This window comes from Geotrypetes seraphini, chromosome 1 (assembly GCF_902459505.1).
Source record: "Geotrypetes seraphini chromosome 1, aGeoSer1.1, whole genome shotgun sequence".
NCBI lineage: Eukaryota > Metazoa > Chordata > Amphibia > Gymnophiona > Dermophiidae > Geotrypetes > Geotrypetes seraphini.
Window position 1 is genome coordinate 468,006,336 of NC_047084.1, and position 16,814 is coordinate 468,023,149.

The window sequence follows — 16,814 nt, forward strand, 5'->3', positions numbered from 1 at the left end:
GCAGATCTCAGCAATGCTGATTTAAGAAGAAGCTGGAATGCAGAGCAAAGAGAACTGAGCCAATAACCTGCTTTACAAACCCATATAAAGCCTAAGGAGATCATTTGATAACACTTATACCCAGGGGCAGTGAAACACCTTTTTGTTTGTCAGTGCACAAGCTTGCATAGGCAATGAAAACGGTCATCCATACATGTACTCTAGGTGCCAGTGCTTACATATATATAGGATTTAGCAATGAAATTCTTTATATACATGAACATTTGCCTAGATACCTATTTATTTCCTTATAGCCCCATAATATTTTACAAAAGACTCTGCAATTCAATAGGTCTTTTGTAAAACAGGCCGGAAATTGTGAATGTTTCCAAACTAGAAGCCCTATGGCAAACTGGACTTCACATTTAGTTATTAGGATATATTTTCCACCTTTCTGAAGAAGTTCACCCAAGGCGGTGAGGAGCAAGAATAAGCTGAACATAGGCAATAGACAATTATAGCAGTATAATATTCAAATAACAATAAACATTATGGCATAATATGCTTATGTCAATCCAATACATATGAAAACGTCTTAATAGACAGCATAGGTAAGTGGAGATGGGTTCTAGGCCAGTAACTACCCAGATAATTTCCACCAATTTGCACCTGGAAAATTACCACCTAGATCCTAGGTCAATTCCCACCTACTCATGATGGACAATTCCCCTCTATGTGGGAGTGTATGGTGCAGTGGTTACAGCTAGAGCCTTGGCTCCCTGAGGTTGTGGGGTCAAATCCCGCACTGCTCCCTGTGATCTTGGGCAAGTCACTTAATCCCCATTGCCCCAGGCACATTAGATAGAGTGGGAGCCCTCCAGAACAGTTAGGGAAAAATGCTCGAGTACCTGAATAATTTGTAATCCGCATAGTTATGGGATATGCGGGATATAAATTATTAAAGAAGAAAAAAATATGACCAGACATACAGAACCCAATAATAAAAAAAACACCCATTCCACAAAAACAAACCCTTACCCTAACACTCAGGATCTCCCCCTAATCCTAACACTCGGGGGCTGCGCACAGCATAGTCACATCCAGAGCAGTACCTGGGGGCTTGGGAACTGTCTGGAGGGGGAGGGAGGGAGGGGGAAGTTCAGGTGGGAATTGTCCAGGAATTGGTGGGTGGAACATATGGACAGATAAGATCAAATGGCAAGAGTTAGGTAAGGATGACTTACTGAAGGAAAAAATGCACACGGGATGTGTCAGTAGAGGAAGATCCTGTTCTTCAAGTATTCTGGCCCATTTCCTCTAAGTGCCTTGAAGATTTGACATACAGTTTTATACTTAGCTCTGCATTGTATTGGTAGCCAGTGAAGTCTTTGCAGAAATGGTGTCAAAAGGCTCCAGCTCTGTGGGTGCTTGGGTATCCCCAATATTGAGCAAACTCCTTGCCTGTGTTGGGGGCGGGGGGTAATTTCCACTGGGTTTAGCACCCTCTGTCATTTAAGTTGGCCCCTATGAATGGTGTGATGCGATTACATTGCTTACAACCTTCTATCACTTGTGCTGCAGCATTTTCAATCGATTGGAGCTGGTGCAAAACCCTTTGTAGTCACATCAATGTAGTATACATTACCATCAGTGGTATAGTAAAGGGGGGGAGCAGCAGTCCACCCCGGATGCCGTCTTGGTGGGGGTGCTGGCATCCGTTCTCTTTTCCGCCCCTCTCCCCAATACCGTGCACACCCCTTCCCTTCCCTCGAGCAGCAACCCCAACTTGCTGATTGTGCCAGCGTCGGCTCTTCCCCTGATGTCACTTCCTGGGAAGTGATGTCAGAGGAAGAGCCGACCCTGGGGCGAGCAGCAGGCTAGAGTTGCTGCATGCGCTGTGAACATTAAAAAGGTACAAGAGAAGGGGAGGGGTGCCACCACCCTGAGCACCTCTTACCCTCGCTATGCCACCGATTGCCCTAATCTAGCCTGGATATCAACATGACCAGGACCAAATGTGCTAAATTCTAAGGGATCAGGTAATTGTTTGGGTGCAGATAAATTATTACAGTATAAACTAATTGGGCCTGATATTAAAAAAAAAAAGTTATTTTTATTACATAGGATTTTTTTGGATCCCAGTTTGATTACAAAAAATAGATAATTCTAAATCTAATAGATGCTGGCATTGTCATATTAATACAGGAACTTTGGATCAAATGTTATATTTTTGTCCATTGATACTTAGGGGTCCTTTTATCAAGCTGTGGTAGGGGTTTAATGCGCGTAATATCGCGCGTTAAACCACCTGCCGCACTAGCCGCTAACGCCTGCATTGAGCAGGCGTTAGTTTTTTAGCCGGCCGCAGGGGTTAGCGCATGATGAAATGTCCGACGCGCTAACTCCGCTAGTGCGGCTTGATAAAAGGACCCCTTAGTTTCTGGAAGTCAATTTGGGGACAAATAAATCTTATTCTCGAGTCATCTATTCCCTTAACCTATGAAGCTGTGATTTGTGGTACGTTACTACAGGTTAAGCCTACTTTAGATAAGTATAAAAGTCGCCTTTTCCTGATCATGACAGGAATAGCTGTTCAACTGATCACACATAATTGGAAGAACCATGACAGGATTAATTACACTTTTTGGTGGGTAAATGTGTGTACCACATAAAAGTATGGAAGAATGATGGCGGAACGTTTGGGGATTAGTAAGTCCTTTAATGATGTATGGAGTCCATGGACTACTTTTGTTGCATTACAGTAAGGGTCATGTTTCTTCCCTTTTCATTAGATTTCTTTACACATCTAGGGAGGGTGGGTGGGTGGGGGAGGGAAATGTACTTTGAGGAGTTAAATTATTTAATTATAATATTGAAATCACATCATATGTTTTATTGTATTAATAATTAAGATGAGGATGGGAGTAAATGACTGTTTAATGTAAAAATTGTATAGTTATTAGTGCGTTCTATGCAGTATTTTATGATTTACCAATTGTATTGCACTATCAAAGTTTGAAAATCAATAAAGATTTAAACAAACAAACAAAAAAGTTGAGCTGCTAAATGTATGCTCCTAAGTTAGGCTCTTAAATTTGTACTCTATTTTCTGCTGAAAATTCATCATAAGTTGGGTGTGTAAAAGTTATGAGCCTAGAGCTGAAAATCAGTACTAAGCTTCTAACTTCTTTTCCCCGCCCTAAATCCGCCCGTTACCAACCACTTTTTAGGGTCCTAAATTTAAGAGTTCAATTAAATTTTAAGTAAAACATTATGCATTCAGCCCTAACAAATTTTCAAACAGGCCAATTTATGAGCATAAGTCCTTTGAATATTGGGCCCATTATTTCTATTTTTCAAAGACGATAAACTAAAGGATAATTAAAATCAGAAAAACGTACACCAGGCCTGCAGAAGGCATGATGAAGTTCAATGGGGGTGGGGGCTTTCTTCCTCTGAGATATTCAGCTGTGGCCTGACTCTCTCAATTTTATTTAAACAAAATTATTGTTTTGTTTTGCTCTGGTTTTGAGGGCCTGTATGGAACGGTCCACTGTAGAGGAAAGGTTAGGGTTACCATATTTGTGAAGACAAAAAACAGAGGACACATGACTCTGCCCACACTCTACCCATTTCCTTAGTCCACCTTCCCATCCTCTGTATCTTTTAAGTCAGGGGTCTCAAAGTCCCTTCTTGAGGGCTGCAATCCAGTCGGGTTTTCAGGATTTCCGCAAAGAATATACATGAGATCTATGTGCTTTCAATGCATATTCATTGGGGAAATCCTGAAAACCCGACTGGATTGCAGCCCTCAAGGAGGGACTTTGAGATCCCTGCTTTAAGTGCTTCTCTTTCTCTCCCTCCCTCCAACCTTCCTTCCCCATGGGTGCTTCTTTCTTTCTCTCCTCTCTCTCCTTCCAACCCCCCCATGGGTGCCCTCCCTCTCCTTTCAATATCTTTCTTGCTGTTTCTGTCTTTCCCCTCCCATCCAGCACTACCCTATTTCATGTTCTTTTATCCAGTACTCTCTTCTTTCCTAGGGTTACCTGACACGGTGACAAAATTCATCACCGTTCCCGTCCCCGCGGATAACCGCGGGAAACCATCTTCATGTCATTCTTTAAAGAGAGAGGGAAGAATCAGAGTATGAATGGCCACAACCACTGACCCGCAAGCTTTGCTTTGAAGAATGCTGGTGTAGAAGGACCGAAATTGAAATAGACACTATAAAATGACATGGAATTATTTCCCGCGGTTATCCACGGGGACGGGAACGGTGATGAATTTTGTCACCGTGTCATTCTCTAGTTACCATACTGATTCCAGAAAAAGGACAGATTGAGACATGTGGGTTTTACTTCCATTGCTTTCAAAAGAAGTAAAACCCGGATGTCTCAACTTGTCCTCCTTTTTTCTGGAGCCAAATCGTAAACCTATCCTTTCTTCCTCTCCCTCCGCCAATGCTGCTTCCCCTTAAGACAGGGGTGTCAAAGTCCCTCCTCGAGGGCCGCAATCCAGTCAGGTTTTCAGGATTTCCCCAATGAATATGCATGAGATCTATTAGCATACAATGAAAGCAGTGCATTCAAATAGATCTCATGCATATTCATTGGGGAAATCCTGAAAACCCAACTGGATTGCGGCCCTCGAGGAGGGACTTTGACACCCCTGCCTTAAGACCTCTCTCGCTTCCAGCCATCACCCAGCTCAACAAGCATCAAGATATCACCTGCATAATTAAAACTGTCAAACCAAATTGGAGAATCACTCCCTAGTCTAAAGGTTGCGTGTAAAGGTTAAATAATAAAAGAGAAAGACTGTATAAAAGATGCTATCTAGTTTGCTAAAGTTATTTTTGCAACTGGCATGCTAGTTCTATTAAAAGACCGAAGGAGTTGAAAAGTTGTATGAGTATTCCAATAGAATTCAGTGCATTCACGCTCAGAAAGCATCACAATAGACTTTCTCACAATCTTGTCTTCTTCCTGACATAGCCACTTGCATTCAAAAGGCAAAGCTGCACCTTCCACCAATAAAAATTTCTGATGTTAAATTGAGGATGAATATGAAGGAATCTTTTTACAGTGGTACCTCGGTTTATGAGTGCACCGGTTTGCGAGTGTTTTGCAAAACATTTGCAAAATTGGCACCTCAGAAACCGTGTGCCTCGATTTACGAGCGCCCCCCCCCCCCGCGATCCGGCACCCCCACTCGCATCGCACCCCCCCCCCCCGCTGCAATCCAGCATGCTCCAGGCACCCACCCACCCATCCAATCACATTCCTTACCCCCATTTGGCACCGGCACCAACGCGCAGGACATGGCGGTGCCCGAAGATCTGCCTTCTTCTTTGCGCTGGACCGAGATTCTCGGAAACCCAAAGGCCTTGAGCATGCGCAGATGCTCAAGGCCCAGCGCGAAGAAGAAGGCAGATCTTCGGGCACCGGCATGTCCTGTGCGTTGGTGCCGGTGCCAAATGGGAGTAAGGAATGTGATCGGGTGGGTGGGTACCTAGGGCATGCCGGATCGCGGCGGGGTTTTTTTTCGACGTGAGCGGTGGGATAGTGGATCACACTGGGGGGAACGAGAGGGGGGATGGCGGATCACACGGGGGGGCCTTCATGAGCGGGGGGGGGGGGGAGCAATGCCGCTGGCCTCGGGGTTTGGGGGTGGGTGGGAACGAATCAAGCGAGTTTCCCTTAGTTCCTATGGGGAAACTCACTTTGATATACGAGTATTTTGGTTTACGAGCATGCTTCTGGAACGAATTATGCTCGTAAACCAAGGTTCCACTGTATAAATATTTATTTTTTTCTTGTTCAGTCAATTGGGTGGGTGGGTGAGAAGGGTAAAAGTGATTGTTCATGTTTTTATGACAGATAAAGGTGCTTTATCTTGTTCACTATATGTACATCTAATTATTTACTGCACTGTTGTTGGTTTGGAAAAACAATAAAGATTAAATTAAAAAAAAAATTTCTGAAGACATCTTCCTAAACTGACTGATCATAAATGACCACGTCTGTACAGATCAAAAAATATCCAAATGCAGCTCAAAACCCCCTCCCCCCCCCCAAAAAAAAGCCAGATTAGTCTCTGCTATTATTAAAAAAATGTTGTCCATTCAAGATGAGTATTTAATCTTCGGGCAACCGGCAGCAGCAACAAGGAGAGCTTGCTGCTGCCAGCCTTCCCTAGAAGCTGCCTCTCTGAAGTGACTTCCTGCAGAGAGGCGGCTTCCGGGGCTGACTTAATTACAGCGGCTGGGGAAGAGGTAGGTGGGGAGCGTTGGCTAAACCTGGACAGACTCTCCATTATAAAAAAAACAAACCAACATCCGGGCATCCAGACAGTCCTCTAAAAAGAGGACATGTCTGGGTTTTCCCGAATGTATGATAACCTTAGGAAAGGAGGGTGGGGAGCAGAGCCACCACAATCCCCAGTTCCAGAAGGATGATTTGAGGCAAGTTCTGGATTTCTGACAGTCCTATCCTGATGATCTATGGGACCTGCAACACTGATTTTCATGGGTAGAATCAGGAATTATAACTACCACACTGCTTTGGGATGTTCAAAACCAGGACCAGTCAAAAACCTTCCCTCTGGGGGCAGGCTCAGGGAAAGCCAGGCCTGGATTCAAGGCCTCCTCACGCTGGAGTTTACCCAGGTTTCCATAGGGATCCATTACATTACTCAGCAATTCAAGTGAAGCAGCCTAAGCCAGTCTCATTACGAGTCTGTATAACTTTAGACAAGATACAAGTCATGCAAAGCATAAACAGGGGAACCTTCTGGCATGTTAGATTAATTTCACTGCTTACTTGTGAGCAGGGACCCCAAACATCTCTAGGTTATTAGAGACAGGTTGAGCCATGCCTGGTTCACTCCACTGCACTTAGGAAAGTGTCCTGCTTAGAGGCACTGACATGACATGACTCTTTAAAGTCATGGGAGCAGAGGGTAGGATTGGATCGACCTTCCAGATGATCAGCAAGCAATTGGTAACTCTATACCAGGAGCATCACGATCCGATCCGGAAACATGTGCACTGTGCAGCAGGTCCTCAAATGGCACCAGTATGCTCCCACCCCTCCCACTTTCATCACTTCGATAAGGGAAGCCAGTGGAAGGGGCATCATTTTGGGGATGTCGCAGCTGCGCTGGCTGGGCTCTAATCTAGAATGTTTATGCTTATTATAAAATTTACACTTACGGCAAACTCAGGGTAGTACAAAGTGATGTACATCATAAAAATTACATTATTAATAAAAAAGAACTCCAGTTTAAAATAGGAGGAGTGGCCTAATGGTTAGGGTTGCAGCCTCTGCAGCCTAAGGTTGTGGGTTCAAGCCCAGTGCTGCTCCTTGTGACCCTGGGCAAGTCATTTATTTATTCAATTCTCTATGCTTTTCTCCCAGGGGAGCTCAGAACGGTTTACATGAATTTATTCAGGTACTCAAGCATTTTTTCCTGTCTGTTCCGGTGGGCTCACAATTTATCTAATGTACCTGGGACAATGGGGGGATTAAGTGACTTGCCCAGGGTCACAAGGGGCAACGTGGGTTTGAACCCAAAACCTCAGGCTGCTGAGACTGTAGCTTATCACTCCATTGCCCCAGGTACATTAGTCAGATTGTGAGCTGACTGGGACAGACAGGGAGAAATACTTGAGTACCTGAATGTAAAATGCATGGAGGGGCATAATCGAAAGGGACGTCTAAGTCCGTTTGTGTCTAAGTCGCAAGTCGTCCAAAGTAAAAACCAGTCTAGGACACATTTTCGAAAAATACGTCCAAAAATTTTTTTGTTTCGAAAATCGTCTACTTATACGTCCTGCCAATCTGATCGTCCAAGCCGCTAAATCATCCATTTTTATATCACATTTCCGTCCAACTTTTCGTCCAAGTCAAAAATGCCTAGAACAAGCCCTATTAGACGTGGGAGGGGTCTGCATAGTGATGGACTGAACACCCAGACATGCCACCTAAATAGTGGGGTACCTTATAGGGCACTGCTGTGAACTTCACAAAAAGGGTGCCATATCTTCTCCTCACTACAGCTCCCTTATAGGTCATGGTGAGCCCCTCAAACTACCTCCAGAATCGCCTAGACCCACTTATCTACCACTCCAATAGCCCTTATGGCTGCAGGAGCCACTTATATGCCAGTACAAAAGGGTTTTGGGGATGTATATGGGAGTGCACATGTTTAAGTATCAATGCAGTGATTACAGGGGCTTATGGGCATGGGTCCTCCTCTCCATGAGTCCCTAACCCACCCTCAAGATGGCTTAAGCCACCTCTGTGCTGGACGACTAGGCTTTCCTATGCCAGGCGGACAGGTGATGATGGTCTGGAGGCTGAATTTTAAAGGTGTGATTAATATTTTTATGGAGGTGGGGGGGTCGGTGATCACTGGGGTAGTGTGTGGGGGTCTATTTTATGTGTTTGCAGTGCTTATCTGGTGACTTTATGTGGGTTTTTGTGACTTAGACCATGTTTTACATGGTCTAAGTCACAACATCCAAGTTCCGTCGATCCTGGGCTGTATTATACATGCTGTACGACTAAGTCTAAGCTGGTCCACGTCCCACCCAACTCCCGCTCTTGACACTCCTTCCAAAACGCCCCATTTAGCTTTGGTCGTTCAGCAGCACTATGAAGGCCTAGGTCGTTTAGAAATACATTCAAAACCCGTTTTTATTATTGGCACTTGGACGTATTTGGGAAATGTTCGTCCAAGTGCCGACTTAGGCCAGTTTTTGGACATTTTTCTCTTTCGATTATGAGCCCCTTAGGCTATAAGTGGCATATAAATACTAAAGTAAATTTTATGTTTAAATCTTTTTATTCTAAAATAAATTTTAAAAAATACAAGAGAACAGATACACACAATCCATGATACTTTGGATCCCGCATAACCTCCACCCCTTCAATAGAATTCCTATGAGCAGCGATACAGCAGCAAAGCATTTAGTGCTCTGGGTAGTGGTAGAAACCTCTATTGCGGCTTAGTACAAGGGGGTGGGGGGAGAGTGACAAAACCTTTTAAAACTAATTTTGAAATAAGATCTGTAAAGGATAGATGAGAATCTACTATTACACTTAGGGCTCCTTTTGCAAAGCTGTGGTAGAGGTTTCTACCATGAGCCGGTGAGGTAAATGCGCCGATGCTCATAAGAATTCTATGAATGTCAGAACATTTACCTTGCCAGCCCGCGATATAAATCTCCACTGCAGTTATGTATAAGGGGGCCTTAAATACTTATAATTTATCCACAGTAGTCATTGTTTTCCCTAAATTGACAAGACAAGGTCTGGTTCAGATCCATGTCTCCTGATTCATTAGGTACACGAACATAAGAATAGCCTTACTGGGTCAGACCAATGATCCATCAGGCCCAGTAGCCCGTTCTCACAGTGGCTAATCCAAGTGGCCAAAACCCAAGGAGCATCAATATTCCATGCTACCGATCCAGGGCAAGCAGTGGCTTCCCCCATGTCTTTCTCAATTACAGGCTATGGACTTTTCCTCCAGGAACTTGTCCAAACCTTTCTTAAAACCAGCTACGCTATCCGCTCTTACCACATTCTCTGACAACACTTTCCAGAGCTTAACTATTCTCTGAGAAAAAAAAATATTTCCTCCTATTGGTTTTAAAAGTATTTTCGAATGCCCCCTCCCAGTCTTTGTAAGTTTTGACAGAGTGAAAAAAATGGATCCACTTGTACCCGTTCTACACCACTCAGGATTATGTAGTTGATTGTTTTATCAGCATTAAGAACAAAAACCATGATCTTTTAACCATTTCAATGTTGCTGACAAACAATTTTGAATGTGCATTAGATCTAGAGCTATAGGGTCAACCGTTGCAACAATGAGAATGCCATCGGCATAACAATAAAACCTTTACACCAAATTCCTGGATGTAAAAAAATGTTAAAAAGCACTAGTGAAAGGGAAGAGCCCTGTGGTACCCCACAGGTTGATCTATCTTCTTCTTCTATATATATAAAATCGGAGGTATGTATGTGTGTATGTATGTATGTATGTGTGTGTGTGTGTGTATGTGCCGCGATCACGCAAAAACGGCTTGACCGATTTGAACGAAACTTGGTATGCAGATCCCTCACTACCTGGGGTGATATGTTCTGGGGGTCTCGCGGCCCACCTGCACACGTGGGCGGAGCTACAAACAGAACATCAGATTTCACCCATTCATGTCAATGGAAAAAATGTAAAAAGCTGCCATTCTCACAGTAATTCAAAAACGGCTTGACCGATTTGAACGAACCTTGGTATGCAGATCCCTCACTACCTGGTGTGATATGTTCTGGGGGTCTCGCGGCCCACCTGCACACGTGGGCGGAGCTACAAACAGAAAATCAGATTTCACCCATTCATGTCAATGGAACAAATGTAAAAAGCTGCCATTCTCACAGTAATTCCAACTACCTGGGGTGATATGTTCTGGGGGTCTCGCGGCCCACCTGCACACGTGGGCGGAGCTACAAACAGAACATCAGATTTCTCCCATTCATGTCAATGGAAAAAAAGTAAAAAGCTGCCATTCTCACAGTAATTCAAAAACGGCTTGACCGATTTGAACGAAACTTGGTATGCAGATCCCTCACTACCTGGGGTGATATGTTCTGGGGGTCTCGCGGCCCACCTGCACATGTGGGCGGAGCTACAAACAGAACATCAGATTTCACCCATTCATGTCAATGGAAAAAATGTAAAAAGCTGCCATTCTCACAGTAATTCAAAAACGGCTTGACCGATTTGAACGAACCTTGGTATGCAGATCCCTCACTACCTGGTGTGATATGTTCTGGGGGTCTCGCGGCCCACCTGCACACATGGGTGGAGCTACAAACAGAAAATCAGATTTCACCCATTCATGTCAATGGAAAAAATGTAAAAAGCTGCCATTCTCACAGTAATTCAAAAACGGCTTGACCGATTTGAACGAACCTTGGTATGCAGATCCCTCACTACCTAGGGTGATATGTTCTGGGGGTCTCGCGGCCCACCTGCACATGTGGGCGGAGCTACATACAGAACATCAGATTTCACCCATTCATGTCAATGGAAAAAATATAAAAAGCTGCCATTCTCACAGTAATTCAAAAACGGCTTGACCGATTTGAACGAACCTTGGTATGCAGATCCCTCACTACCTGGGGTGATATGTTCTCGGGGTCTCGCGGCCCACCTGCACACATGGGCGGAGCTACAAACAGAAAATCAGATTTCACCCATTCATGTCAATGGAAAAAATGTAAACAGCTGCCATTCTCACAGTAAATCAAAAACGGCTTGACCGATTTGAACGAAACTTGGTATGCAGATCCCTCACTACCTGGGGTGATATGTTCTGGGGGTCTCTTTACCCAAGAATTTATATGTTCTTGCTCCTGGAGGTGAAACTAAAAATGTTGTTTATAATCAAGTTTTGTGTTAGTTGTATTGTATTCATTTTGTCAAATATTTCACATTATAATTTGAATATTGTACTTTTTATAAAGCTGTAAAAAATAATTTCATTCACCACTATAAAGTATCTTTATTTGAATCCATTTACAGTGTTATTGCTATAATTAAATACCCGTGCAACGCCGGGGCATCAGCTAGTAAGTTTATAAAGGGCTCCAGGTCACTAAAGATAGGCTAACCTTGGCCTTCCCTCCATTGTGTATCCTGAGTTACAGCTCCAGTTTCTTGTGAGAAAAACTCAAGAGCATCATGAATGAGCCTACTGCTGAGGAGCAGAGCTTTTATAACATACGTGTATTACAAAAATCCCTCATATGAACAGTAAAGCAAACTCTCCTGCACTCTCTAGTATCACATGGCTAGAAATAGAGGGCTATATCCTATCCTGGATCCTCATGGTTAAATCTCCCAACCTCATTCAAGTTACAAAGATAAGACTCCACCATGCAACACTGACCTAAGAGAGACTGAACGTCAGAGAAATGTAAACAGGGCAATTTCTCTGGGCCTCAATGAAGCTGAAAAAGATAAGGCGGGCTCCAGGGTCCCACCCAGCATGTTTTAACACTGAACTCCTGAGATGTTCAGCAGAGCCAGGTATGGCTTTCATGTAGATGGAGGACTGTCCAAGATAACCAGATTCTCTGGGCTGCAGAAGACACCATCACTGTAGCTGGCTAAAAATGCTATTGTCACTTAAGCACCATAAGAACATTCTACCGCTTGCTGGAGAGGTAAATGCTCCAACGCTCCTAAGAATTTAATGAGCGTCAGAGCATTTACTTCACCGGCCCGCAATAAAATGCTCTTACGCTGCATAGTATAAGGAGCCTTAGCAAGGCTCTTATCACCCACCCAGAAATTTTTTTTTTAAAAGAGGATAATTTACATTTTTATGTTTTATTTAGTTCTCCTCAGTTGTATTATTTTGTTATAAAAACTCAATAAAATATTTGAACTTAAAAAGAAGAAAAATGAAGGCCCCCTTTTACCAAGCTGCGCTAGAGGTTTTTAGCGCCAGCTGGTGTGGTAAATGCACTTGCTCATAGAATTCCTATGAGTGTTAGAGCACTTACCGCGCTAAAAACCTCTATAAAAAGGGGGATAAAAATGCACTAGGGGGATAAACTGATTATAAACAGAAACCATATTACCCAGAGGAAAAAATAATTAGAAATATCAGGGTTAACATTCAGTCTGCATTAAAAAAACAAACAAACCGAAAACAGTAGCCACCACTGGCTAAAGTAGACTCAGATATTCAAAGCTAGGCATTGATGCTGATTATCCAGGTCTTTGACAGCACTCGGCCCTTTCCAGGTATGGCCAATACTCAGTGCTATATCCACATAGCTAACTAGCCACAAAGCAGGATTGCCAGTCATGTCATGTGGTCTTACTTGCCTGGTTAGCTCTGCAGTCACCAGCAGTGAATTTTGCTGGTGCCCACATAACTCCCTGCTTCACCTCAGCACTAACCACCAAAAAAGTGTGATGGAGGTAAGAATGGATATCCAGTCAGGGTTACCATATAGCTCCAGAAAAAGAAATACGGATTGAGACATCCAGGTTTTACTTCCATTGTGGACGTAAAACCCAGATATCTCAATCTGTCCTCCTTACTTCCATTGCTTTCAACAGAAGTAAAACCCAGATGGCTCAATCTTTCCCCTTCTTCCATTGCTTTCAATGGAGGTAAAACCCGGATGGCTCAATCCTTCCTCTCTTTTTTTCTGGAGCCATTTGATAACCTTATATGCAGTGGCACTGTCCAGTTGCCATGGAATATCCCCCCTCCCAATCCTCTCAGCGCGATTTAACAAGGCAAGAGCCTCTCTTGCTCAGTTCAATTGTTTTCAGTATTAGACCCATTACTCCCTCTAGTCTACCCTATGGCCACATGATTCTATTAAATAGAAAGGTTTAGAGGCCAGTCAGGCTGAGTATCCCACAGAGGTTGGGCGAAGTAGATCTGGGATGGGAAGACAAGGAAGAAGGATGGTTTCTGTTACTGTGACAATGCCTGCTGGCCAACAAGGTAGAGAATGACAAGGGGACAAATATTTCCCCCGTCCCCACAGGGACTCATTTTCCCGACCCATCCCCGCAAGTTTTTTTTCATGTCCCTGCCCCATTCCTGCAAGCTCCATCCTCATCTGCACAAGCCTCAAACACTTTAATATCATAACTGTTCGAGGCTTGTGCGGTTAAGGCAGAGCTTACAGGAATGAGGCAGGGACAGGGACAGCGACAAAATCCAAGGGGACGGGGACAAATTTGTCATTGTGTCATTCTCCAAGATAAGGGTATGCTTTTTTAGGAGGTAACCCTATGAACCTCAGGCTGGGGAAAAGAAGTGGGGGTTAAAGATACATAGCTATAAAAAAAAAAAAAAAAAAAAAGATTTTTGAAAAGGAAGCTACCTTGGCTGTTTATCTCCAGCACAGCCTCAGGAAGTTAATGATTCTTCTCTGTGTGTCAGTATGTCTCTGCTAATACACATGGAGACTGGACAGCTTTAACCATGGCTACAATAACTTCACTAAAAGCCTAGGGCATCTAAATGTTATAGTCCCTCATTCTGCCAATCACCGACTCCCCTGTCCTCCTCCTCCCCGTTCGCCAGCCAAAGGCCAGCGTAGCTTGGTGTTTCGTACTTGTCTGGCATCTTCTGCCACCTGGCGGGTCTCACAGGATCTGTGGCGCCCCACATGGTTCAAACTGCAATTGCAGTCAGGTGGTAGAAGATATTAATGTGGAAGAAGCTCTGCTTTCTGTCTACTTGTTGGGGGTGGAAGGGGGGAAGAAGTGGGAAAAGACAAAGGTGATGAATGTGGTGATATGTGGAGAGGATCTGGACTAGGGATCTGAAGACACAGGTTACACAGTCTCTGTTGCTCCCCCCCACTCCAAATCTGAAGCCCCTTTCTGCATCCCCCCACCAGACCCCACTGCAAACCATGCTGTACAGGGAAAGGCTCCAGCACAGGAAAGGGTAAAACAAGGATCCCGAGGACCTCGTGGATCTCTACCACACATCCTTAAAAATCTGCTTACCTCGGGGGTGAGCGGGATCTGTGGGGTCCACGGGAGTTAAAACAAGGACCCCTGTGAACCCCATGCCACGGCAGTTGCTATCTTTTCAAGGCCGTGCGCTTTAGCTCCTCTGGATCCGTGGGGCCCCCAAGCAGAAGGCGTTTTGGGGCACTGGGGTGTAGAAAAGCTGGCCACAACAAAAGGGAGCACTAGGATGAGACAGCAGGAAATTCATGCAGTATTCAGCACCAGCAATCCCAACCACAAACAGAAAACAGCAAGGGTAGAAGTTAAAACGCAGACCCCCATGGAACTAAAAGTGCATGGCCTTAAACAGAAAGCAGCCATGGCATGGAATCCCCAGGGATCCTCATTTTTTAAAACTCCTGCGGACTTCATGGATCTTGTTCACTCTATGTATCCTTGTTTTAACTCCTGCGGACTTCACGGGGGGAGGGGGGTAAGATAGATGGGATGTTCGGGGTCTGTGGACCCCATGCCATGGTCGCTTTCTTTTTAAGGCAGTGTAGTAGAGATCTACAAGGTCCGTGGGATCCTCGTTCTACCCTGTCCCCTTCCAGCACTTACAGCCGGTGTGAAGGGTGGTGGGTGCCCCCTCAATTAACTTTCAAGCTGCAGGTCCTCTCCCCACCCCCCAAAAAATTTTTATAATTAAAGTTAACCACCATGATTATCACTTAAACAACTTATAAAAATATAGGTTAAAGTACGGCTGATTTTTTTTGGGGGGGGCTGTCAAGACATTATTTTCCTTTGATTGCAGCTGCACTTTTCTGCCTCTTCCCTAGAAGCTGTTGCTCTAGGCAACTGCCTAGCCATGCCTAATGGTTAGGCAGGACAAGCAGTCTAACAAGGAATACTACCACTACTGTGAGCAGACCTAAATATGAAGGGTCCTGGCAGTACAGCAGGGGGGGGGGGGGATTTCTATTGTCTCCTGCAGCCCCTGATTTCCACTTCTGGGGAAATAAACTCACCGAGCACAGTCCTACGCATACCTGCCCAGTCCTTCACGTCCCCTCTGACCTGCCTTTAGAGAGCCTGCTGGAAACCACCTTAGAAGGGAAAAAGAAAGCTGGGAATCCTTTTGCCCTTCCTACTTCGGTCTCACTCCTTTTCTCTCCAGTTGTCCCCGTATCCCCTGCTCTCACTGCAGAGACAGGGCCTAGCTGCGGACCCAAAATATCTTGGTGCCCAAGGGAGAAGACATAATTTGGCCTGGGGGGTTGGAGAGGGGGGGGGGGTAAAGGATGCATTTCATGCTAGTACTGTGATCAGGCCCGGATTCCTACACACAGCTCCCGGGTCCCGGGAGGGAGGCTAAGGAGAGAAAGAATGCAAAAGCAAGCTTACCCTGGAGGGAGGGCGGGGAGAGGGGGGGCTCTGTAGGGGACGGTCAGACGACAAGGAGGTGTCACTGCCACCCGAGGGGGTCTTCCTCCCAGTAATCTTCAGCCATGGCTGCGCTGGCTGCCCGAGATCCCAGCAGCCATAATCCGACTGGATGATCTTCCTGCTGCTGTCAACGCAGCTCCTCCCTCTTGCCTGAGAGCCCGGAGTTCACCCACCTCCCCCTCCCTTCCTGCTGCCTCAGCTCAGGGAGATTCTCCTCCCCCTCCCCCCCTCCTCCTGCCTGAGAGCCCAAGGCTCACCCCTCTGCCACCTCCCCCTCCTAAAACCTCACAGTTCAGGGCTTTGCGCCTTATTCTCCTCCTCCCTTCACTTGCAGCCCCGGGGGCTTCTTACTCCTCCTCGCTGTCCTTGTTATTGTTCTCTGTTTCCCGGTGCAGTAATTCCACACTAATGTCACTGTTATATAATATTTTCTCGCTCAGTTTAACCACTTTAGGTGTTACTTTGGCAACACTGTCGGTACACGTTGTCCTGCCTATAAAGATAGCTAAATCCTCCCTCGCTTGCAGCCCGAAGCTTGCTCCTTCCTCCTCCCTTAGATCTCAGCTGCTACTTTGGCCTGTTTCTTTTCAAATTGTGTTTTCCCATCGAAATCTGTACTGCTGGTCTCCATAAGGCAACTGATAAGGTTGTGGGAAATCCAAGACTGCTTTAAAATGTCCTTACTGGAACTGGCTAACTAGGAATTGTCCCTGCTATTCCCCTCAGAGGCCAGGCCCTTTTCCTCTTCCTTCTCCCTTGGAGCCCAGGACTTTCATCTTTTCTTCCTCTGCCTCCTAAAAGCCAGGTATTGTTTTCTTCACCTTCTGTTCAAGAACAGTCCCTTAAATTCAAGAAACTTACCAAGACAATAACAGAAATAACCA

The 16,814-nt window shown here is 45.0% G+C and overlaps 1 protein-coding gene across 5 annotated transcripts in view; it reads right to left on the bottom strand.

Moving 5' to 3' along the window:
- The window catches only part of CDK16 (cyclin dependent kinase 16), a 110,784-nt gene extending 94,659 nt beyond the window's left edge, over positions 1–16,125 (bottom strand). The window contains exons 1-2 of one of the 5 annotated variants that reach the window (XM_033924338.1): positions 15,889–16,125; positions 14,536–14,723 (exon numbers count right to left, since the gene is read on the bottom strand). In XM_033924338.1, coding sequence (XP_033780229.1) covers positions 14,536–14,599 — 64 coding nt within the window. In that variant the 5' untranslated portion in view covers positions 14,600–14,723; positions 15,889–16,125. Of the gene's footprint in view, positions 1–13,901; positions 14,179–14,535; positions 14,724–15,888 lie in introns of those variants that run through there. The other 4 variants (XM_033924306.1, XM_033924314.1, XM_033924321.1 and 1 more) reach the window with 4 other exon arrangements.
- Between the last annotated feature and the right edge of the window lie 689 nt (positions 16,126–16,814).